Source organism: Aegilops tauschii, chromosome 3, assembly GCF_002575655.3.
Source record: "Aegilops tauschii subsp. strangulata cultivar AL8/78 chromosome 3, Aet v6.0, whole genome shotgun sequence".
Lineage (NCBI taxonomy): Eukaryota > Viridiplantae > Streptophyta > Magnoliopsida > Poales > Poaceae > Aegilops > Aegilops tauschii.
This window is the reverse complement of record NC_053037.3, coordinates 1677820-1703143: the sequence shown is the minus strand read 5'-3', so window position 1 is coordinate 1703143 and position 25324 is coordinate 1677820. Positions and strand designations below refer to the sequence as shown.

The window sequence follows — 25324 nt, the reverse complement described above, 5'->3', positions numbered from 1 at the left end:
GTAATGTACAAGGGTAATTCGATAAGTTGCATGTGAAAAGAGGTTCTGGCTACAAAAATATAATTATATTGCATTCATGCTATAAATTGGAGAGTACTTGCTCTTCACAGTATAACATGTTTTAGTTGCCATTTCTAAATAACAGAGAGACCTAATAGTAGTTTGCCAATGACCACTCTACATGGCTTAGTTCTTTCAAGGAATGATGATGTTTGCAAGGAAATACGGGCAAAGGGCTGATTATTGTTCGTTTAATATGATGCCTATTGTTGTTAGGAATGGAAAGATAACATTCTCTGAGCGCATCAGCTACATCATGGCCTAATTATTCGTTTCTTATCACGTTGAATTTAAAAAAAAAACACCTATATTTTGCGTATGTGAAAATAAAAATTAGTGTTTTAAAATATGATAATTAGAAGGAGTATGTAGTTTTTTCATCATGGCTTATTTTTTGTATACTGCAAAGTAGTCGATTTTCATTAACTAATCTAATTTCACAAAACAACACAGCAACCTCAAACATAGTCTGAGATTTGTTTTCTGAAAAGGGATTTGTTGCATGCCATATATTATTTGCACAGGTATATGCTCGAGTTTTGCAAAATAACTTGCAACAATTTTGAATGAGTTTCTACGGTGTCACGGAAGAAAATTGTTGAATTTATCGTACATAAAGGAGTATATTTTTTTGCAAGGTAATATGTGTCTCATTTATATCAGAAGTATCATAGTACAAGCCACGTAAACACTAACCTGACAAAACCGAAAAGACAGCAGAATGCTAGCATTTGCGCAAAGGAGCAACAGACAAGAAATAAACTTACAGTCAATACCAAAGACTCCCCTGAATTTGACACCATCGCCTGTCACCTGCCTCCGGCACCGCCGCAGTAGCCACCAAAGAAAAAATTGACAGATTACTTTTGAATCTGAGCTCGACGCGGCTCCATCGCTGATATGCAACTTTGCGGGGCCTCCAAGGTAGCTCACCAAGGGCGAAGCCATTATCGTTGAACGGATCAGACCGGGGCAACACCACAGACATGCCATAGTATATACACACATGCACTTCTACTAAAAAAGGAGTATATAAGCAAGCATGTGTGTGCGTCTGAACCGGGAAACATATACGTACGTACAATACATACAAGAGATATCTAGTACGTGTACATATTAGCACATGCACACACCCGCTCTGGTTCTAGCTAGTTAAGGAGGAGAAGAAACGCACATACACAGGCGCTAGCTGCCTAGCTAGCTAAAGCTTAAGGCTAAGATCAAGCTGCTGCTGCTTCTGCATCTGCTGCTCCTCGTCGTCAAGCGTAGCCAGGGTATGCGCCATGGCCGCGGTGGCTGGCCACTCGGTGTCACCAGCTCCATCTGAGAGGTAGAGGTGGGCGTTCCAGGTGCGGACGCCCCTGTCCTTCCTGTGCTTGTTCTGGTGGCCACCCAGCGCCTGCGACTTTTTTTTTGAACCGGGCTTTTCCCCTTTCCATTACTTTCATAACGGAAATACAGAGTCTCGGAAACTGAACCCAGCAAGGCTAGAGAGAAAGAGGAAAAAGCGAGTTCGGGGCAACACCAGAAAACCCATTATCTGCGCCTGTCATCAGGAACAACAGATCATGGGGCGAAAACCTGAGTGTCACCCAAAACTGCACTACGAACACCTACGCAAAGTATCACCAGTCTTACAGACACCACCATCAGGCACCAGTCCACAACGGCCATAACAAAACAACCCAAAAGAACTACCAGAGCACCCACAGCAAGGACCAAAAGACACCACCCTGTTCATCCAGCACACGAGACTCCAGGATGCATCGACGGCTCTTCTTCGCCAAAACACCAGAGACTTACTGATCACGGTCCGCAGCGTCTTCTTCCTCAGTTCCCATCACGTCCGTCCCTAGTTGGAATCGGGGGACCGCAAAGCAGCAGCATCTGTGTTGTGTTCTCCTTCAGCATCTCCGCTCCTTTTTTCACCATCTTCCCTATCTCTGGTTTCTGGAGACCTGCCCAGTACATCAAAAAGGCACAAGCTGTAAATACAATTTCAAATGGAGAGTTAATCCATTTGAGTTCGAAAGTGGCTCGGTTCCTGGCCAGCCAAATAGCCCAACATATAGCAGCCAAGCCAACGGTGTATATTTTGTCCAGCCCAGGTAAGAAACTATACATCCACACATAGTATTGCCAAATAGTATTAGGGCAGCAATCAGTTCCAAGCACGGAACCTACGGTTCTCCACACCACCCTGGAAACAGGGCACAAGAACATCAAGTGTTGAGTTGTTTCTGGTTGATCACAAAAAGAACAGCAAGAATCCCCTGGCCATAATCTTTTTTTCATGTTGTCCCTAGTCAGGATGGCATTCTATGCCATCTGCCACAAGAATATTTGTATTTTAAGAGGCAGTTTTGCATCCCAGATCCATTTAAAGTTAGATCCTGCAATATCCCTCTCTAGCCATGTGAACATGGACTTTGTATTATATTTGCCCGACCTGTCTAGTTTCCAATAAACCTCATCCGGCAAATCACTTTGTTTCAGAGTTAACATCTCTTTTTTCATTTCCTCCCATTGTTTCGTCATCTCATGAGACATCCTCCTCCTAAAAGAGGAGATCTGATCAAGACATTTAAATTTGACAACAGTACAGTTTTGGTCAATACAAGTCTCAAAGAGCAGTGGGAATCTGTCTTTAAAAGGGATTCTACCATCCAGGCTATCAAGCCAGAGTCTAGCCACATCTCCCCTGTTCAAATTAATACCTCTACCCAGCATATAAAGGTCTTTCACTTTCAGAAGTGATTTCCAGCAAGGCGAGTCACTGGCTTTGTGTTTAACCATAGCAACCGAAGTTTTCTTTAAGTATTTAGCCTTAACTCTATCTAGCCAGAGCCCTTTCTTTTTCTCAAGCTTCCACCACCATTTCACTAAAAGACTAATATTCTATTTCCTCAAGTCTTTAACACCCAAACCCCCTTTCTTTTTGGATCGACATATACGGCTCCATTTAACCATATGGTAGCCTCTCTTTTTTCCTTTTCTATGCCAGAAAAATTTTCTTCTAGGTTTGTCCCACTTCTCCAAGGTAGTCTTATTCTGAAGAAACATAGACATGTAAAAAGTAGGAATATGAGACAGCACAGAGTTCACTTTAATCAGCCTCCCCCCCATGGATAGAGCTTCACTAATCCAGTTTTCACAGTGATCGATGAATTTGTCATCTACAAAGGCCCAATCACTACACTTCAAACCAGTATAGCTCACAGGCATGCCTAGGTATTTGATAGGGAAGTTACCTATCTGGCAGTTAAACATCTCAGCATATTTTTGCATAGTAGTATCATCAGCACGTGTCGAAGAGATTTCACTTTTCAGAAAATTGATTTTCAGCCCAGACATGACTTCAAAAAGATATAACAACAGCTTAATATTAAGAGCATTTCTAGGGTTATCCTCGGAGCATAGGATCGTGTCATCTGCATATTGCAAGATAGCCACCCCATTTGGTATCAAATCAGACGCTAACCCTTTGAACAAGCCATTCTGCTGAGCTTTAATCACCATTTTTGTCAAGCAGTCAGCGGCTAAGTTAAAGAGGAAAGGTGAGAATGGGTCTCCCTGGCGCACCCCTTTTAAACTTTGAAAATAGGGCCCCACCTCGTCATTCAGCTTCACACTAACTGTGCCTCCTACCAGGATTTCCTAACCCATTCAGTCCATTGTGGATGAAACTCCCTCATCTTATGACAATTTAACGGGAAATTCCAGTTAACTTTGTCGTAAGCTTTCTCGAAGTCTAGCTTCAACACGATCCCAGATTTTTTTCTTACTATAAGTATGATGGAGAATCTCATGTAAAGACATGATTCCATCCATTATATCTCTTTTCTTAATAAAAGCATTTTGGTGTCTACTAAAGAGGATATCAACATAAGGCTCTAGTCTAATAGTAAGCACCTTAGTGATTAGTTTATAAATGCATCTCAGCAAGCATATGGGGCGGAACTGCTGAATTTTATTAGCACCCGCAACTTTAGGTAGTAAAGTAATGATCCCATAATTCAAGCGCTGCACATCTAGCTTGTTGTCATGAAACCACTCAAACAGGAGCATCACCTCACTTTTTACTATTTCCCAGCAATGTTGAAAAAATTCAATGGGGATATTATCAGGTCCTGGTGCTTTATTTGGCTTCATAGAAAAGAGAGCATTTTTTATTTCTGTTTCAGAAAAGGGCCTAGTAAGAATGAAATTATCAATATCTGTCAATTTCTCATTAGACTCCCACATATCCTCTTTTAACTTGCATAGATTTCCAGATGCAGGTCCAAAAAGGTCCTTATAGAACTTTGTTGCATGTTTCAACAGGTCACTACTAGAAATCCACATTTTACCTAGGGCCATATACCCTAGGTGAAATGCAAAAATCCATAGGGAAAGACTTTACCTAGAGCTTGCCCTAGGTAAAGAACCCTAGGTGTAGTATAGTCGGGAAAGAGCTCTTTCCCTAGAGTGCATGAGAAAGCCCTAGGGAAACCATCTTTACCTAGGGGCACAAACCCTAGGGAAAGACTGTAGGGTCCATCTAAATTGTGCCACCCCGCAACTTTCCCTAGAGTTCTTTCCCTACCAGATGTTTGAATAATACCCTAGGGAAACATCATATTCATATCTTCCCTGTACAAATATGCAATTTGAATATAAATTCATATCAACCATAATTCAAATAATTAAATCATAGCAAAATTTTAAATTAGTAAATCACATCCAAAATTCATCATACACCACATCAGATTCATAATCAATGAACACATACATCAGATATGTAGTCAACTAAAGGCCAAATTCAAAAAATAAGCTTTGACAAGTTAGTCGTTGCAACTAGAACACTGTGACCAACATGTACAAGCATTGTTGGTCACGCCGAGTATCAAATAAACTTGTTACAACATGCTATCTATACATGCACCCGACATCATTAACTATCAAGAGGTTGGCTTCCGAGGAGTGACAAGCTGAGGTAGTTCCAGATGCATTATCAATAAAAATCCAAACATCCCTACAACACCAGCGTCAGGCTCCAGAATCAAATCTTGTGGAGAAGCATCCAGAGTGACATTATGGTCCTGAAATTATGATGACAAGCAGTTTAGCACATAGTTATAAGGCGGGTATTCTGGTAGAATTTTGGAAGCATAATTATAATGTGCACAATATGGACAGGCCAAGAGAATGTAATCCCTCCCCACAGCACACATAGCCCTGGCAATAATATGATCATGCTTCGCACCGAAGCAGCAGAACCATACATACCACCACACATAAAGCTTTGCTCATCGCAAAAGCAGGCATTTGAACATCAGAATTGCAGGAACATACAAAGTTTGTATAATCCGAAGTTAATTTCAGAAAAGTTACATGATCTGCATTTTGCTAAGCACACAAATTTAGTGGTTCTTGGCTCTTTTCAAGGATCTGCAAGACAAGGTCCCGGTTGTGAAAACATACATGTCCAGTTAAGCGATGTGTTGTGTACACACTACTCAGATCATGCTTACTCTGTTCTACAGGAAAAATGAAGCAAAGGAAAGGATAGCTCTATGGATTAGTGTTCCCCTAGTTCTGTAAAGCTTCAGCTGAATTTGAGCCGCAGAAAATAGCAGAAGAAACTAATCAATCAAAATATACTAACTCTATTGATGTGGTTTTCATAGCTCCCAATTACAATAATAGAGGTAAAATAATTTTCTCATATTTCATTGGATGTTGATTTTATGAATGGAAACGAATTTAAGCAAATCATCACTCTAAAATCTATAACTGGCTGAAGCAAAATGGTCTTACATCCATGCAAGAGCTCTCCCCCTATGAGATGCATGTACATATGCTGGTGAATCTGTATCCCAAGTTGATGTTGCTTCTCCAAGCTAGAAACACCAATGTAGCCTTTAAACATTCATCGGTACCTTTAAATCACAAAAACATTCAGTCAGGAGATATGTTTTAAGTTAACAAATATGTTTTAAGTTAACAAAATGGGATCGTTAGAAGGAAGATTGTTCCAGTAACCATCGCGCCTGAAAAGATAGGATATAGAATACCTATCAACAACTTTGGTTGCTTTGCCCACACAAACAATCAACAATCTAGTTGACATAGTATCCAGAGTACTAGCATGCAACGGCAGAGCTTCACAGGGGCGAACCTGGGCGGTTGCCTCCCAGCGAAAATAAAAAAAATTAGTACCAGGTAGTAGTACTGCACACTACAACCCATAAGGCACAGTTATCACATCCTTCTCATGCTCTGCATAGGAGACAAACAAGCAGCGAAACAATACTGTAGCGCGCCTTCTACTCTTTTGTCTAGCACGGACTTTGCGACCGGTGACGCGTGAGCATGGGGTCGGGGAGCCAGAACACATGCCACTGGAGCTTACTAGCGTTGGGGCCAGATGCCAGAGGCTGGTGGTTAGAGCTCCTGGGCTCGTCTAGTCGCGGTCGTGCTTAGGCATCAGGCCACTGCCGGTGTCATGTACAAGTGAGGCTATGAGCAGCAAGAGCAGTCTAGCCTCACTCTCCCCACTGGGAATTTAATCCTGCTATACTGAAGTGCCAAGCTTGTATTTTCTACTTCGAAGATTAATAAGACAATGCTACGTAATATGTTGGAAGATGATTTTTTATCCAGTAGCTTATGTTAAGCACGGAGAGTAAAATCACAGTCAAGAATTTCTTATGCAATTTAGGAGCGGGAAGAAACAAAGAGCTGATCCTTAGTGATTAACTCAATACTACATATTTATTTAGTATTTTGGTTCAGTTTCATTTGTTACCAAGTAGCTTATATATAATTAATGTTAGAAATGTATTTGTAAGCTAATGTGGATAGGATCAATGTAATTATCTATGTTCTCAGTATTCTGCAAAATCTAACTTGTTTAAGTGGATGGCGTCCGCATATCCGTGAGTGACCGCGAACAGAAAAAATAATCTAAGAGGGTTGTTAAACTAACAAAGATTAATGCAATTTTTGCTTCGCGGACATGCAGATGCCTCCACTTGCATCCCTTATACCTGTATTTGTATTTGATTTTTTGTTTTACCTTTGCCCCTCCTAAGATTTCTTTCAAGCTCCGCCACTGTTAGCATGGACAACCTGCATCATAGCAGCCATATATCTGTCTTTAATTCTGAACTTGAACTTAAAAGATTTACCCACTAGATCTTGTATGTGAAAATGCTACTTTTAAGTTCTAGATCTGGACATAACGGGCACGCTGAACATCTAAATTGATAGACCTGTAAGCTCTGGATCTGGAAACGTGCAAGCTGAAACACCTAAATGAATAGACATGTACTACTAAACCTACATGAGCGGATGTGCAAAGGGGAAACTGATATTCTGCCACAACGTCAAGCTAGCCGAGAGCAGTAGTGAAGTAATCTATGCATAATTTCTTGACAAGCAAATCACAGAGACGAGCATCGCTTCCAGGATCTGCACACGGAACAAATCAGAACATATACAGCTACCTAAACCAGAGAGCGAGAGACAGGGAGAGAACCTTTGGAGAGAAGTCGAGGTGGTGGGCGCGATCTTGATCTAGCGAGGAGGTGGATTCCGTTATCCTCGCCGTAGTGCTCGAGTGGCAGGAGAGGAGGGGGCGGGGGCGGTGCAGAAGAGTATGGGGCCGTCGGGGAGGAGCTCGCCGGGGACGTAGTGTCAGGGTGGTGCTCGTCAGGGACAACCGCGTCGTGGGGGAGCTCGAGGTGGCGTTGAGAAGGCAACGGTGGCGGCAGTCAGATCCGCGAGAGGACATCGTGCCCACCGCCGGATGGTCCGACTCGGTCACCGATGTTGGGGAGAAGGGGAGGAAGAGGCTACGCGGTGGAGCAGGGCCGGTAGGGGCGCGACGGGGTGGTGGCGCACGGCGGGCCATGCGATGGGGCCATGGGGAGATGAAGATTGAGGAGAGAAGGATGGGGGATTTTCTCTGGCGGCGGGCGGCGGCGAAGGCTTGAGGCACGGGTGAAGGAGACCAAATTTAGCCGAAAATTTTTTGGCACTGCGCGCCCTTTCTCCCTTTGCTATCTCACTGCAGAATGGGCCCTCATGCGCAGGGGCAAATAAAAGGCGCGCGCCGTCGACGCGGGAGGCCATATCTTGGTGTTTTTTCGGGGTGGATGGTATGCACGTGGCACCAGTACTTTGGGAAATTTTATTTTCCAGTTTTTTTTGCAGCAAAATTGTCTTTCCCTAGAGGGGCACTATTCATTACTTTTCTTTCCCTTGAGGAGATTAATAAGCTCTAGGTGAAGGCCTTGGCCCTAGGTAAAACGTAGATTTCTAGTAGTGGGTTTTTAGTCCCCTCTATCATCTCATCTCCACAACTAAGTGAGAAAATAGTATTCCTCCTCCTTCTCCCGTTTACTATTCTGTGAAAGTAGTCAGTATTTCTATCCCCTTTCAACAACCAATTTTCATGGGATTTTTGCATCCATGTAATCCCTCTTCTACCAGTAGATTATATAATTCCACCAAAATCTCAACTTTCTTGCAGTATAATTCAGGGGAAAGCACATCAGTTTCTTCTAGTTTTTCTAGATGTTCAAGTTCCTCTCTAAGATCTCTCCTTCTCTTTCTAGATTTCCCAAACAAGTTGGATCCCCAACCTTTGAAAAATTTCTTGAATCTCTTCATTTTGATATTCAGAACATCAATGGGATCATTTGCATTCACAGGTTTCATCCACACCTTAGCAACTAAGGGTATAAACTCAGGATTTTTGAGCCAATTCAGATCAAATCTGAAATCTCTCTTCTGACTTGTATTAGGAATAAAGTCTTCAGTATTCAAGAGCAAAGGTCTATGATCTGAAATCTCTTTAGTAAGTTTCCTGACAGAAGTCAAAGGAAATTGCCTTTCCCAAGAACTGGACATAAGTATACGGTCCAATTTTTCCAGGGTAGAAATTTGTTGATTATTAGACCAAGTATATATACCACCATTCATGTCAACTTCCCTGAGACAGAATGTATTAATGATGGAGTTAAAGAGATCAGTAGCATGACTCATTCTAGTTTTCTTATTTTTCTCCTTAGCATATCTAAGAATATTAAAGTCTCCCCTACAATGTAAGGGCAAGTAATATTGCTACACATGTCAGACAACTCTGTCAAAAATTCCATTTTATACTCTTCATGAGCAGAGCCATACACTACCAGAATACAATATACCACTTTTTTTCTCTTATCCCATAGTTCAAGCTTCATGATATATTTACCTGTCTCACAGGATCTAACTTCAAAAGTATCTTCCTTAGTACCACAAAGAATTCCCCCAGATTTACCTATTGAAGGGATCCACCTCCAATCAAAATACTGTCCTGGATCAAATTTCCTCAAGAATTTAGAGGAAAAGTCCTTCTTCATTGTTTCCTGAATACCAATAAAATCTAAACAGTAATCTCTAACCAGGTCAGATAAGCAAGTAGCCATACCCCTCTTCCCCACTCTCCTACAGTTCCAGAAGAGGCTAATCATTTTTTCTTACATTTGGGAGATTGTCTTTTGTTGCTAGGTTTACCAGGAAGCATGGTCGAACCAGCATCAAAAGACATTTTGTTTTTCTGACTTCTAGTCACAGGTTTGGAAATTACTACATTAACCTTCTTCTTATCCTTCTTTCTAGATCTAACAACAGTAAACTCCTCTTCATCCACCTCACCATCCCTCACCCAGTCAGTATTTAGAGGGGATTTGTCCCCAGCAGCATTGGTAATAAACAACATATTATCTTTTTGTTTCTCACCATTTTCAGTTTTCTCAGCTATATTGGCTCTGGACTTTTCCAGTTCTCTAATCACATCAATAACAGTAAAATTATTATCAGGGATATCCACCCCCATCATTGAGGCAGTATCAACAATTTCTAGATTGGACAAAATCTCAAAAGAGTTGGAATTAGGAGTTGTTTCATTATGTTGAAGATTTCTCTTCTTGGTCAATTTTTCAGCTTGGACCCCCATATGTTCCATGTTACCACCAGCTGTTCTTTGGCTCATCCTGACTTGCATTTCCTCCACCATAGGTGGGGTAGGGATCACCTCCACATTCTCTTCCACAGAAGTATCAGGAGACTGCACAGAATACACCGAGGGCACTTGCTGACATGATACATCATCAGGATCCAGTTCAGTGACATCAGGTTGCCCCAACACAGCATCTAGATAAGATGTTTTTGCTCTGACAAGTGAAACACTGGGTATGATCTGCGTGGTATTCACCATAATTTTTTCATATGATATGGTTTCTGGAGACACCCCCCCCCCCCCCCCATTTGTTTTTCTCTGTTTTCAGCAGCAATAGTGTCAATAAGAAGCTCATTATCAATCTCCTCACTTTCCTCCTCGGAGAAATTCTCCTCATTTTCTTTTTGATTTTTCCCAGCATCATTTTCCTCTTCCATACTTTCTGTTAAAGCTGGCATGTGCACTCCCCTCACAACTGAATTGGGAGGAGCAGAAAAGTTCCCCAAAGTGGAAGAAGAGCCCCCCTGGTCACCATTTTGCACATTTTCTGTGATTCTAGCCCTCTTGGGTGACACCCCCTTGTCTGCATCCTGAGTAATTGTCACAGTTCCTTTAGGATTATTTTTAATCAGAATTTTATCCACCGAGTAGAAGAAAACATAGAAATATCTCCCAACACCCCCTCTGCCTTAGCTGGGATGTTCTCAGCATCTCTACAACCCAACTTAATCCTGACCGACTCGGGTCTGTTGATAGTAGATTTGTCGATGTCCAAAGTCGCACCCACCAAAGATCCAACATAAGCAATATTTTTTTCACACCTTTTGTCCAAAGGGATGTTGCTAACATTGACCCAAGCAATGTTAAGTACACCCTTGGCACCCACAGATTCAGACCATTTTTTGAGACTCACCACAGCACCACAGCTCTTAATATTCATAGTTTCAGCGAAACAAGCTTTGTCAACATCTCTAGGTGAAGGAAATCTCATCACAAAAGTATTCGGCCCAATCGACCTAGCAGAACACTTCCAATTTGTGTTAATGTACGCATTAAAGAACTCCTCCAACTGCCTGCCACTAGCTTGCCCTTCTATCACAGAGATGATAATATATCTGTTCCTATCAGTATTTTGCTTGGGTGTACTAGCGTCATGTATGTAGAAGAAACCCTTCCCCTTAGCTTGAAAACCACACATAGGAGCCACACATTCCCAAGGAAGAACAGTATTGCAAATAGGAACCAGATGTCCATTTAAACCACATCTACCGCAAACTGCTCTAGGACAGCACATTGGGACATGCCCAGGATCTTTGCAAGTGACTCAAACCTCAGCACCGCCCACTAGTGGGGTGGCATTCCTTCTTCCCGGAGTTGGATGATGTCGATCTTGCTGAGGACGCGCATCATGTTGGGGGCGCAGATCTTGTTGAGGACGCATATCTTGTTGTGGACGCTGATTGTCTCCCGTAGTCGCCTTGCCTTGGTTGTTGTTGTCGCCCCATCTCTCTGTGCGACGGCCATCGCTCTGCGTTTCCATGGCCGCCGCCTCCCACCTTGCTCGATCTGGCAGCACGCGCCCTTGATCCATGTTGGTGGAGACCTGACCGCCTTCCTCGATGTCCCGCGTCCAGACCATGTTGCGGCCACCTCCACCCCCGCCGCGCCCGGCGCCCCGTCCGAAGCGACCGGCGCCCCGGCCAGCCCGGCCCGCCCCGAAGCCATCAAGCCGATGGCCACGGTTCTCCGCTCCTCGATCCGCCATGGAAGTGGGCGGATTCACGCGTGGTAGAGATGCAGCGACCTGAGCGAAGGATCTGTGGTCTCCTCCCGCCTTCCCCTCCCACCAGCCGAACGACGGGGAAACCCTAGGCGTTGAAACCCTAGGCGCCTCCCAGAAGTGGTGGAGAAGGAGATCGAGATCTGGAATTGAGCGGGTCGGTGGGGATCTTATCTCCTCCGCCACCCTAGCCGCATGACCTGTAGCCGGCGGCCCCACCTGGCACGGGCTTGCCCCACCCCCAGCCCCGCCATGGCGCGCGTGTCGGGTGCGGGTCCGAGGACCCCTGGGTCAGACGTCCGCTGCGGTACACGGGACGAGCCCAGCAGTACACGGACGTGCCCCACAACCACCGACTCCGGCGCGTCGGCAACCACGCGCGTCGTCAGCACCGCTGATCGGCGGCTATGGTTGGCTTCAGCGCCTGCGACTTGAGGAACTTCTTGTCGCAGAAGAGGCACGAGAACAGCTTCGAGCCGGCGGCAGAGCTCAAAGCCGCATCCCCTGCAGCCTGAAGAGAGAGGGATGAGGTTGCTGCTGCTGGTAACGGCGGTGGCATGGGGGGCAGTGCCAGAGACAGCTCTAGAGAAACAGGGGGAGCCCGAGCCTCCATTAATCTGCCGAAGAAGAAGCTAGGGGAAGCTAGGCTGCTCGGTGCTCCGGTGTATACATAGCGACCTGAGCTGAGCCTGAGGTGCGGCGATGGAGGTTTATAGCCAGCTGGTAGATGGTGGCCATGCCCCATGGGTACTGCTGTAGCGAGGCAGGAAAGGAAGCTTGCCACTTGCTAAATCAGAGAACCCCAGTAGTTATTGCCGGTGGCACTCCCCGTGAGAGCATCTTGCAGCGTCAAAATAGTCTTGTCAGATGCAAAAAAACACGGCGCCCAATCCGCTGGCCCCACCTGCAGCAGCCCAGATTTTACAGCGGGCGCATCAAATATATAGCGCGTGATGTCGTTTTCTCCAGCGCGCTGAACCTTGTTTACCGCGCGCGGGATTTTAGTGTGGCTGCTGGAACGCTAGTTTTGGTCGCGCATTATATAGCTGTTTTTTCCAGCGCCACTTATCTAGCGTGTCTGTTGAAGATGCTCTCACATATAGACATATGGCCAGCGACGGAGGAACACGTAGCAGGTACGGACAACAGGGCGAGGCGAGGGTTCATTGGTGGACGTGGATCGATCGTGGCTACAGATGTTCCAGTACCGCTGCAACAGTTTGGCAGTGATCCTTGTCGATCGAGCATGCGTGATGCATGCATGCCATCTTCTGTCCTGCTGCGTGTATGATGGTTCAAGGAGTATCTGCTGCATACAGTCATGGCCTCATTACTGATGGCGGGCAGCTCGATTGGCCGTGCGCCAGTCACTGCACTAGTTGATGGATGGATGCGTGAATGGAATCCTACCGCTTCCTATATCTGGGAGCCGCATTACTCATGGCGAGCAGTACCGGCTAGCTAACGTCCAACCACCGAAGAACACTCGTACGTACGACGACGACGACGACGCAGACATCGTGGTTGCTGGTACATCCTTGTCGACCATCATCATGCGTTATTGACCTATCGATATGTTGTACTAGTACATTTACACTAGCCCAAGATTGTTTGCATGTGACGAGCAAACAAACACCAGACGTGCAGCGCGAGCGTCAGAGCTGGGAAAGCCCGCCGGTGCCGTCGATCAATCATGTCATCATCGTCGTCGATTCACACTCATTCCGATCATCGGGACCCAGGTGTCTTAGGCATGGCCAACACACACTTCACTTCACTTGGGGCGCAGGTATCTGCACGCTTTGGTTCTATGCCTTGCAATGCCACATTTTGCACACACACTCCTTGCCAAAATTGCCTGAGGTTAATTCCATAAAATGGAAGCCATAAGTTGATAAGTCTAAAAAAATCTTGCTATATTTTTTAAGTGTATGTCTTGTGGGACCCTAGAGTAAGGCTTAAACCAAACAACCATCTATATTGCTCAAACTTTCCTTATCTTAGGTGTGATAATGTGTGATAACCATAATCACAAATCAAACAGCCCCTAAGTTCATCGACTATACACTGCTCCGGCGTGTGTCAAGGCCGGTGTTCATGACGGGTTCAGTTCAGTTCAGTTCAACGGTTCATCGACTGTATACTGCTCCTGGAGGACATCGACGCACACTGTATTTGTAGAAGCAGCATCAGAACGAGATCCAAATAATAGCAATCCGGGTCACTGTATCCTCAAGCTAATCTTCTTTGACTCAATTCCTACAGAATACAAAGAACCAACTACTCAAATGTGTTCAAGATCGGTAGAACCTGTAACAGAGTAGCGCACGGTCATGATTATAGTATTAAATAGCAGGCTATGCCTTTTAGCGTCGAACCTCTTCTAAACCCTATAGCATGTTACATTGCGGAAAACTAATTTGGCTCCCGGGAGCACATGGTTCCAGGTCCAAAAAAATTGAAATGAAAAAAAATCAAGACAAAAAATTTATGTGTACCTAGTCACGTGCAAATGCTACCTACAAATTTTGAGGCAAAAAGGTTAAGCATTTTGCCTTGTGGAAAAAACCAAATTGAACACCAAAAGTTACCCCAAATTTGTTTTTTTTTTTGTTTTTTGCCGACGAAACACTGCAGCTCCGTTTCGCATGAAAATTGTCATGCATGCTTATGACACTAACACCAACATCTACAAAAAGAAATCAGAATTTTTCGGAAATATTCAAAAAAATGTGTTACTGTTCAACCGGGAGCATGTGCTCTTTTTTCGAAAACCACCTCATATATTAATTAACCAACAGAGTTATTACAATCACTCATTACAAAATTCACCACACAGGCCAGAACATCATTAACAAGAATACCGCCTGACCTATTGTCAAACTATACTTAGCAATAAGTTGAGCCACCACATTGGCTGAACGGTTAATCTTTGAAATTTTGACCATAGGTAGCATCTTGGAGATACTCATTTCTTCCTTCTTCAAATCAAATAGCGCTGACCTGTCAAAACTTTCTTTTGCAAGAGACGTAGCAACAAGCACACAGTCAGTCTCTAAAATTATAGGATTGTGGAGCGTGATACCTATATAGAGACCAGCAATGCAAGCCCGGAGTTCCGCTTCCTCCGCGCTTTTACAACGCCCAATGAAATCCCAAGAGGAAACAATGACATTTCCAGAGGAGTCCCTAGCCACGACACCTGCAGCGCTAATGCTCTCCACAAAGCTTGCGTCGACATTTATCTTGATATAATCTGAAGGAGGGGGTTGCCAAGCCACCTGAGCGGTACCTTTACCTTTATTCTTCGAGTCCACCAGTGGATAGGAATGGCAAGCAATAAACGACGACCGGTAATTATCCACAAAACTAGCAGAGCCTGTGACGGATTCCTTCCCCTTCCAAATATCAAATCATTTCTCAATTGCCAGGCTCTCCAAAAGATGAAGATAATTCTGTCACGCATCGGAGGACTCAATTGATCCCAAAGACAAAACGTTATATTGTTCATGTGTTTTGAATCAATTAAAGTCCCTTAGCACAAGATCTCTTCTAAACGTTATATTGTTCTATAGTGAAGTTATAGCTCCGCTATAGCGGGAGCGGATTAGGAGCACTCGGGTGCTCCACCCCCTTATATTCAAAAATAATTTAGTAATTTAGAAAAAAATTCAAAAAATCCCAGACCATTTTTAGAATCAAAAATGATCAGGTATTATACTCGTATAAAAAGTTTGGCCAAGGAATGATTCCCATTGACTTCAGGGGAAAAAACAAATTTATGACGACAATATAGCATGAATAGTACTTGTATCTAGCGCTTTTTGGCAAATCTTTAACCCCCGATACAATGAAAGTCATTCCCTGTTTAATCTTTGTATATGAGTGCAATACTTGATCATGTTTGATTCCATAAAAAGTTCCGGGATTTTTATATGGGGAGGGGGGATGATACCCGAGTGCTCCTATGTGTTTTCACGCTATGGCGTCCTATTTAAAACCATGGTCGTGATGCATGAACTTCCTCTTTCCATGTGTGTAGGCTCTAGACAGCAAATCTCTCAAAAGTAAATATGCTTTCATTGCACACTGCTAGGTAGAAAATGGTGGAGCGAGCTCCGCAGAAAAGGAAGCATGCCACTTGCTATATCTAGGCGCCGCATTCATTGTGCTGCACAAGATGCAAAAGACTTCCTATATGTACAAATACAATAGAAGAAAAATAGGCCAATCCATGGTTCATCTTAGTACATATACTCTGACAGCAACTGGCGCAACCAAACCGTTTCAGCGACCGCATGAGCCACAGCGCGGTACTCAGCTTCAGCAGACGAGCGGGAGACCGTAACCTGCCTTTTGAAGACCAAGAAACCAAATTGTTACCAAGAAAAACACAAAATCTGGATGTGGACCTACGAGTATCTGGACAACCAGCCCAGTCTGCATCAGAGTAAGCTGTCAAGGAGGTGGGAGAGGATTTGTTGATATGAAGACCTAAGTCTAGTGTGCCTTTGAGATATCGAAGAATACATTTGACATGATTGTTGTGTGGAATACGAGGATCATGCATGTATAAACAAGCTTGTTGGACAGCAAAAGAAATTTCAGGACGAGTGAGAGTAAGATACTGAAGTGCACCGGTAAGACTACGATAAAGAGAAGGATTAGAGAAAGGATCACCGTCAGCAGAGAGTTTGGAACCTGTATCAACAGGGGTATGAGAGGTTTGACAATCAAGCATACCAGCACGAGAAAGAAGATCCAAAGTGTACTGACATTGAGACAAGAAAAGACCAGAGGAGTCACGGATAACAGCAATACCTAAGAAGTGGTGAAGAAGACCTAAATCTTTCATAGAGAATTCATGGCGAAGAAGAGAGATAATATGATCTAAAAATTGTTGTGAGGAAGTTGTGAGGATAATATCATCAACATATAAAAGAAGGTAAGCAGTGTTGTTGTTGTGATGAAAGGTGAAGAGTGAAGTGTCAGAACGGGAAGGGGTAAAACCAATGGTTTGATCATAAGTAGAAAAACGTTGGAGCCAGGCACGTGGTGCTTGTTTAAGACCATAAAGGATTTTTGAAGAAGACAAACATGATTAGGATAGGAGGAATGTTCGAAGCCAAGAGGTTGTTTACAATAGACTGTTTCTTGAAGAGAGCCATGAAGGAAAGCATTTTTGACATCTAGTTGATGAATTGGCCAGGAAGAAGAGACGGTGATGCTAAGGACAGTGCGAATGGTGATGGGCTTGACAACTAGAGGGAAAGTCTCATCATAATCGATGTCGTGTTGCTGAGAGTAACGACGACATACCCATCGAGCCTTATAACGTGCAAGACTCCCATCAGAATTAAATTTATGGCAAAAAACCCATTTGCCCGAAACGATATTTGTATTGGAAGGACGAGGAACTAACTGCCACGTGTTATTCTGCAGAAGGCATCATATTCATCTTTCATAGCTGCGGCCCAATTAGGATCTAGGAGAGCTGATTTGTAAGATTTGGGTAGAGAGGAAGGAGATAAAGATGCATGAAGATTGAGACAATCTTTTGCAGGTAAACGAAACCCGGACTTGGCACATGTGCGCATGGTATGATCGTTAGTAGGAGCTGGAACGGGAATAGCATGAGCAGGAGGGGTGGGGGAAGATGTGGTGGACGCGTCCGGCGCAGCGGAGGAAGCGACGCGGGGGATGGTGGTGAAGACTGCGGCTGCAGGAGGTCTGCCGCGTCAGAGTGTAATGTGTTTTCCTCTGTCGGGACAGAGGTGATGACAGAAGTGGTGGCGGCAGGATCTGCTACTGCGGCTGGTTTCGCTAGATTGGTCGGCGGGTGAAAGAAGGGAAGATGATTGCGACGAGAGGGACTAGTGGACGGCGCGGGTGAGTCGGAATCTAATTGTTGACGCTCGGAAAAGGGAAAAATGTTTTCAGCAAATGTTACATGACGAGACACATGAACACGACCACTAACAAGACCTAGACAACCATAACCCTTGTGCTCATCAGAAAAACCTAGGTGGACACACGGGATAGAGCGCGGGGAAAGTTTGTTAGGAGAAGTGGAGTAGGAGTTTAGAAAACAAAGACAACTGAAGACGCGAATGTCGGAGTAATTTGGATGAGAGAGAAATAAAGAGAAGTAAGGAGTAGTTTGTGGGTTAACTTTAGATGGACGAATATTGAGTAAATATGTGGCCGTGTGCAGTGCCTCTGCCCAGAACAGCGACGGCATAGAAGATTGAATAAGCAGAGTGCGAATGATGTCCTTAAGAGTACGAAGAGAACGCTCGGCTTTGCCGTTTTGAGGGGAGGTATAAGGACAGGAGAAACGTAAGAGAATTCCATATTGTAGAAAGAAATTTCGATTTTTAAAGTTGTCAAATTCACGACCATTATCACATTGTATGAATCTTATAGGGAGGAAAAAGTGGACCGAGACATAGCGTTGAAAGTTAAGGAATATATTATGAACGTCGGATTTGTTTCGTAAAGGAAAAGTCCAAACATAATGAGTAAAATCATCAAAAATCACGAGATAATACTTAAAATCAGATACACTTTCTATTGGTGATGTCCAGAGATTACAATGAAGTAATTCAAAAGGAAAAGTACTAGAGGATTGAGAGGAACTAAAGGGAAGGCGAACATGTTTGCCCAATTGACATGACTCACACATAGAAGAATTATGAGAATCTCTATTACAAGGTATTGAAAATTCACTAAGAAGTGTGGATAACACATTTTTATTGGGATGGCCGAGACGTTGGTGCCACAGACCAACAGAGGCCACCATAGATGTTGGAAGAGCAGCGGCCGGAGCACCATGGAGAGAATATAAATCACCGGAGCTATTGAATCGAGCGATCTCGGCCTTGGTCGGGTAGTCCTTCACAGACAAACCAAAGGGGTCAAACTCAACAGAAACATGATTATCAGTGGTGATTTGGCGAACAGAAATAAGATTTTTAATAAGAGCAGGAGCTACAAGAACATCTCGAAGAAGCAAAGGCTTAGTTGGGGATTGGATTTGAGCCTGACCGACACAGTAAATAGGAATGGATCCATCACCGAGAGTAATAGAGGGAAAAGGCGAAGTTGTGCAAGAAGAAAGCTAAGTACTCGATGCAGACATATGACGAGAAGCACCAGAATAGAAAATCCAATCCGTGCCTGAGTTCCCTTGTGCAGCAAAGTTGTTCATGGCTTGTAGAAAAGCAGCTTGGTCCCTGCTCGGAGTCGAAGTAAAGGCCGGTGTAGTCATGGGAGCTTGCGTGTGTGGTGGCGTCGGCAGTAGGGCCAGCATCGGCGTAAAGAGAGAGGCACCATCATTGTTCTGCTGCATGTAGGGGGACGATGGAGCGCCATAGGATGCATAAGGACTGGCGTTGTAGATCGGTGGCGCGTAGGCGGGAGCAGCGTGGTACGCGGCTGTCGGCTGTCGGGGTGCGAGGACGGGTGCGCCGGTGTGAGGGCGAGCACCAGGCTGCCAGCCACCGGTATAGGCAGGCGGGGCACCATATGGCGTAGGGTGGACTAGGGCATAGGCCACGCCTGGACTAGCCCTGTCCATGGATCAGGAGATGGGCGCCATCCGGGCAGCGGTGGTGGTGCAGTTGATGAAGCCGGGGGCGGTGGTGGTGCAGTTGGTGGAGCCGGGGGCGGAGCAGGAGCGGGCGCCATGCGGAACTGCGGCGGCCAAGGGTTTTTGCCCCGGTAGTTGGGACTTGGACGCCAGCCGGATGGTTGAGGAGGTGTTTTTGGTGGAGGTGGCAGTGGCGGCGTCGACGCAGGCGGGCGAGGAGAAGCAGTGAAGACCTGAGGAGGGGAGTCCTTCGTAGTTAGGGCAAGATCGGCCCGTTGGAGCATCGAGCGAACCTCGGCGAAGGAGGGACGCGAACGCATCATAGGGATGAAGCAGGCCTACTTCTCGAACCGCTCACTGAGGCCGATGAGGAGGACGTTGATGAGCTGGCGATCGTCGATCAGATCACCAAGTTCACGGAGTTCATCCGCGATCGCCTTGAGGCGTTGGCAGTAGACGCCAACTGGTGAATCACCTTGCGCCGTATTCCAAAGCTTGGTGTGGAGATTGTTGGCGCGAGCGTCGACGTTGTCCTGGAGCTGACGAAGGGCCGCCCATAGATCGGCGGCGGAGGCACCGTCACAGTGGACGAGATTGAAGATCTCTGTGGAGACTCGCATGTAGATCCATTGAATAATGGCGAGATCATCCTTGACCCATTGGGGATCATGAAGTTGAGGAAGAGAGTCGTCGGCAACGTGAGAGCGGAGATTGCATCGCCCAAGGTGGACGTCGAAGAGGTGACGCCAATGGTAGTAGTTGTGAGCAGCAAGGTCTAGGGTTATGGGGATGTAGGGGCTAATATCGGAGATGGTGTCGGTGAAGGAGATGGAAGGGGGTATTGGTGGGGGTAAAGCTAGAGTAGAGGTAGAGGCGGAGGAGGCCGTGGCCGCGGCGACCTTGGCAGCGACGATAGCGGTGCCGCTCGAAGTAGCCGGGCGGCGGCGGCGGTGGCGGGGCTGGCGGGTTAGCCATACCCTAGGATCGAAAGTCTAATACCATGTAAAATTGTATTGAATAATCGTTGATGCAATATTGTGCCAGTACAAGAGGTATATATAAGAGCCAAGCCGTACCTGACCTAGCCCTATTACAAACCGAGTAGGAGTCCTAATCCTATTACAAGTTGTATTCTAACACCACTAAGTTACTCTGAGATTGTGACGCAACTAAATCTACCCGATGACGACGCCGTGCGCCTGTTCCATTCACTCTCATGTGCAAAGTACAATATTCTTGTCAAAGCGCCAAGTAACCGAGCAATTTCTCCGAATGACGTCTTTCAGGTCAACCACAAATTTACCGATGAAATGAGGAGGATAAAGGTGTTCCAAGTATTTCCTGCTGATAAGATCCTCGATTTGTCTTATCATTTTGTCTACTCGAGAACATCCCTTGTAATGGACTAACATATTGTAGACACAGAGAAATAATTATTTTTGGGCATAATGATAGGAGGACCTATAACAAAGTTCAATCAGTATAGAGATCAGGTTCACACGGAGAGACTTCGCCCAGGATCGCCTCCGCGTCGCCTCCGCCCAGGCGACTCGGGCGTCCCCAACAGCCGCCGTCCACCACCCTTCTCTGACCTTCCTCCTCCCCCCGCCGCCGCCAGCGGTCGCCGCCGGGCTAAGCCCGTGCGGGGACGGCAAGGATCCACTTCCAGGGCGGCGGCGAGGATCTTTCCCATCGTGGCGGCGGCGGATCTGGCTGTTCGACGGCGGCGGATGCTCAGCGGCGAAATCTCTCTGAGGCGCCGGCAAGGGAGGGCGGGATCCGGCGATCTACGGCTGGGACTCCGTGGCTGCTGCACCCTCGCTCCAGGATGGGCTTGTTGGGGAACGCAGTATTTCAAAAAAATTCCTACGATCACGCAAGATCTATCTAGGAGATGCATAGCAACGAGAGGGGAGAGTGTGTCTACGTACCCTCGTAGACCGAAAGCGGAAGTGTTTATCAACGCGGTTGATGTAGTCATACATCTTCACGATCCGTCCCGATCAAGTACCGAACATACGGCACCTCCGCGTTCAGCACACGTTCAGCTCGATGACGTCCTCGCCTTCTTGATCCAGCAAGAGGGGCGAAGTAGTAGATGAGTTCTGGCAGCACGACGACGTGGTGACGGTGTTGGTGAAGAACAATCTCCGCAAGGCTTCGCCTAAGCTCTACGAAAACTATGACGGAGGATAAACTAGAGGGGACGGGGTTGCCGACACACGGCTTGGTGTTTCTTGATGTGTCTTGGGTGCTAGCCCTCCCCCTCTATTTATATGTTAAGCCTTGGGGTCAAAACTTGGAGTAAAAGCCTCCTCAAAGTCGGTTTTTCCCGAAAGGCAAGAGTCCTTCTCGGACTCCAGGGCTAGACACCAGGGTTCCCGGCGTCTACCCCCTAGACGCCAGGGTTCCTGGCGTCTAGCCTCTGGTCTCCGCAAAACTTATTTTTGCACTTTCCAAAAGCCTCGTGGGCTTTTCCCTTTGGCCCAAATGAAGTGTTCTTGTACCCAAACATTTCGGGAGACATCCGGAACCCCTTCCGGTGAATTCCGGAACCCTTCCGGAGACTAAACACTATTATCCCATATATCAATCTTTATCTCCGGACCATTCCAGATTTCCTCGTCATGTCTGTGATCTCATTCGGGACTCCGAACAACATTCGGTCACCAACATACATAACTCATATAATACTATATCGTCAACGAATGTTAAGCGTGCGGACCCTATGGGTTCGAGACTATGTAGACATGACCGAGACACCTCTCTGGTCAATAACCAATAGCGGAACCTGGATGCCCATATTGGCTCCTACATATTCTACGAAGATCTTTATCGGTCGAACCGCGTAACAACATATGTTGTTCCCTGTGTCATCGGTATGTTAGTTGCCCGAGATTCGATCGTCGGTATCCTCATACCTAGTTCAATCTCATTACCGGCAAGTCTCTTTACTCGTTCCGTAATGCATCGTCCCGCAACTAACTCATTAGTCACATTGCTTGCAAGGATTTATAGTGATGATCATTACCGAGAGGGCCCAGAGATACCTCTCCGATACATGGAGTGACAAATCCTAATCTCGATCTATGCCAACTCAACAAACACCATCGGAGACACCTGTAGAGCATCTTTATAATCGCCCAGTTACGTTGTGACTTTGATAGCACACTAAGTGTTCCTACGGTATTCGGGAGTTGCATAATATCATAGTCATAGGAACATGTATAAGTCATGAAGAAAGCAATAGCAATAAACTAAACGATCATAGCGCTAAGCTAACGGATGGGTCTTTTCCATCACATCATTCTCTAATGATGTGATCATCAAATGACAACACATGTCCATGGCTAGGAAACTTAACCATCTTTGATTAATGAGCTAGTCAAGTAGAGGCACACTAGGGACACTCTATTTGTCTATGTATTCACACATGTACTAAGTTCCCGGTTAATACAATTCTAGCATGAATAATAAACATTTATCATGATATAAGGAAATATAAATAACAACTTTATTATTGCCTCTAGGGCATATTTCTTTCAGGGCTTGGGCGGGCCTATGGAGTGACGGTGATGTGGCTGGCGGTGTGGCGGTGGCGGTTGCTTCATACTGTGCTTGCGTGGCGGTGGCGGCAGTCGGCCAGGGGGCGGTGAGTCCTACCTGTCAGGCGTGTTGGCGGCAAGTCTCGCGGCCTCTGGGCATCGTGGAGTCGCCGACGGTGGCGTGTGCTCAGTCTGATGGCGGCGGCCGTGCACGGGAGTTGGATTCCTTCGAACAGATCTGGATGAAAACTTGCTTTCGGCTACTGCCAAGTCCGGCGGTGGCGGCGCTATCTGCATTGTTCCCTTCTTGAAGGCATCGCCGTGAAGAAGTTCAAGGCCACTCTCTACTACCTCCGGGGGAAACCCTAGATCGGATGATAGGAAGACGGCGGCGCTCTGGTGTCGTTCCCCCCTTGGGGGCGTCATTCTTGGAGGTACACACGTAATCGAGGGACCAGAGGAAGGATTCTTTGGTGGAGCGGTGCGTCATCTTACTCATTGATGGCGGCGGATCTCGATGGCATGGCGCCGTGATGACTCGGCGTCCGATGCGCAGAGATGGACTCGCGTAGGAGGGTGGCGCGGTCTGGCGTCGTGGTGGCGTCGATGACAGCTAAACCGGGCAAGGTAGATGCAGCAGTACATCTCTGAAGATGGATTGGTGGCAGGTGGTTGCGGCGGCCTTATACCTGGCAGGCGTCATGGTTGAGGAGTGTGCCGGACCGGTGGGTGCCCCATACCCGGCAGGCGTCCTGGATGGGATCTCAGGTCTTAGATGTGAGGTTTAGCTGCGAGGTCTGTTTGGTGTTAGGCCCAGACCATCAGCATCCCTTCATCATTTGTATAGGAGTAGCGACAGATGCTGCCTAGACAGTGGCTTTAATCTTACTGTTGTATTACTTTGTAAGGTCTTGTGTAAACATTTAATAAAGTGGCTGCATGCATCGTCCAGATGCACAGAGAGGCCGGGGGGTCTTCCTCCTTTTATAAAAAAATTAAAAGAAAAGAGAGATCAAGCGTTGCAGTACGAGATAGGAAGACTCTAAGCAGCTTGGTAGCCTACAACAAAATCATGTGCGGAGTGGATAGAGAAACTAAATATGAGTGACAAGACACAACCACACTATTCAGAGATGATGTAATAGTTGAAAGCACTGCCACGGATAAGCCATGGATATGCAGATCAATTTTATAGAGGGTGATATCAGTATAAAATCTGTATAGTAATAAAATGTAATCAACATCATGAAAATCATTCAAAGAGAGATAGGACTATTAGGTAAAACTGACAAGCGACGCACCATGTTTTAGCACCAAAATTTAGTTACAAAGTGCAAGATTTAATCCATGCATGCCATTATTTCCGATGAGATACCTTAGAGCAACTCTAGCAGACCCCCCCGCATTCCGCCCCGACCCGCAAAATAACCGCCAAAATACGGGTTGGGGCGGAAAAACCTGCCCGATCAGACCCCGCATCCCGCCCCGGCCCGTAAAATTTTTTAAGGGGCCCGGCAAAATCTCGGCCTCAACCCGCTTATTCGCGGGTTTCCCCCTCGCCGCTGCGGTGCCCTGCATATAAGCGGAAGCGGTTGGTGGGTGGACATTTCAGCCCGCGCTTTCCCCACCAACCACCTCTCCTCTCCCCACTCGGGCCGCCGCCCAAGATTCCGGCCAAAGCAGCCGGCAGGAGCACGCCGAAAGGCCGCCACACGCACGAGGCCTCCCCTCTCCCCCCCTGCGTCGGTGGGCCGCCGGATTTGCGGATCTACGGCACTTCATCGCGGGCCGCCGGATTTGGCTTTCCGGCCGCCAGTTGCTGCGCCAAGTGATGGAGTGGTCGGGGAGCCTATCCCGCAAAGAAATGTTGTTGAAAAAGCAAAGAAATGCATTATGCTAGATCAAATTAAGGTGCAAATTTAAGTTTTCCCGGCCGGGAGGAGCTGCGCCAGATCAGACGCCGCAAAGCCGACCCGTAAAAAAACATATTCCGGGAATATCCTTTTTTTAGGGTCCATTATGCGAGGTCGGCAACTGCGGCCGTCCGCGCCGGCCCGCAAAGGCGTTTTTCCGCGAACTGCAAACATGTTTTGCGGGCCGGGAGGATGTGGGGTGTGACGCCCCCGATTTGACCGTACACTAATCATACACGCAAATGTGTACGATCAAGATCGAGGACTCACGGGAAGATATCACAACACAACTCTAGACACAAATTAAAATAAAACAAGCTTTATATTACAAGCCAGGGGCCTCAAAGGCTCGAATACATAAGCTCGAAAACACAAGAGTCAGTGGAAGCAATAATATCTGAGTACAGACATAAGTTAAACAAGATTGCCTTAAGAAGGGTAGCACAA

General features: G+C 46.1%; 1 protein-coding gene and 1 long non-coding RNA gene across 6 annotated transcripts; both read right to left on the bottom strand.

Annotated features, from left to right (window-relative positions):
- Window positions 1-1261: 1261 nt before the first annotated feature.
- On the bottom strand, window positions 1262-12552 carry LOC141042204 (uncharacterized). Its single transcript, XM_073509736.1, has 2 exons — window positions 12253-12552; window positions 1262-1459 (listed from the first exon to the last, which is right to left on the bottom strand). The coding sequence occupies exons 1-2, from the start codon at window positions 12439-12441 to the stop codon at window positions 1262-1264; spliced, it is 387 nt and encodes a 128-aa protein (XP_073365837.1). The 5' UTR covers window positions 12442-12552.
- On the bottom strand, window positions 4789-8735 carry LOC109777926 (uncharacterized). 5 transcript variants are annotated; one of them, XR_012204000.1, is made up of 4 exons: window positions 7583-8735; window positions 7092-7173; window positions 5860-5981; window positions 4789-5141 (listed from the first exon to the last, which is right to left on the bottom strand). It is a non-coding gene; the product is annotated as an uncharacterized lncRNA (long non-coding RNA). The 5 variants fall into 5 exon arrangements; XR_006671512.2 differs by lacking the exon at window positions 7583-8735 and adding an exon at window positions 7388-7576; XR_012204002.1 differs by lacking the exon at window positions 7092-7173 and having other exon boundaries at window positions 7583-8708.
- Window positions 12553-25324: the final 12772 nt, after the last annotated feature.

Coding starts and splice junctions, on each gene's coding strand:
- LOC141042204 (XM_073509736.1), bottom strand. CDS start 12,441: ATGGAGGCTCGGGCTCCCCCTGTTTCTCTAGAGCTGTCTCTGGCACTG. Junction 1,460..12,252: donor AGAAGTTCCTCAAGTCGCAG/GCGCTGAAGCCA, acceptor AAAAAGTCGCAG/GCGCTGGGTGGCCACCAGAA.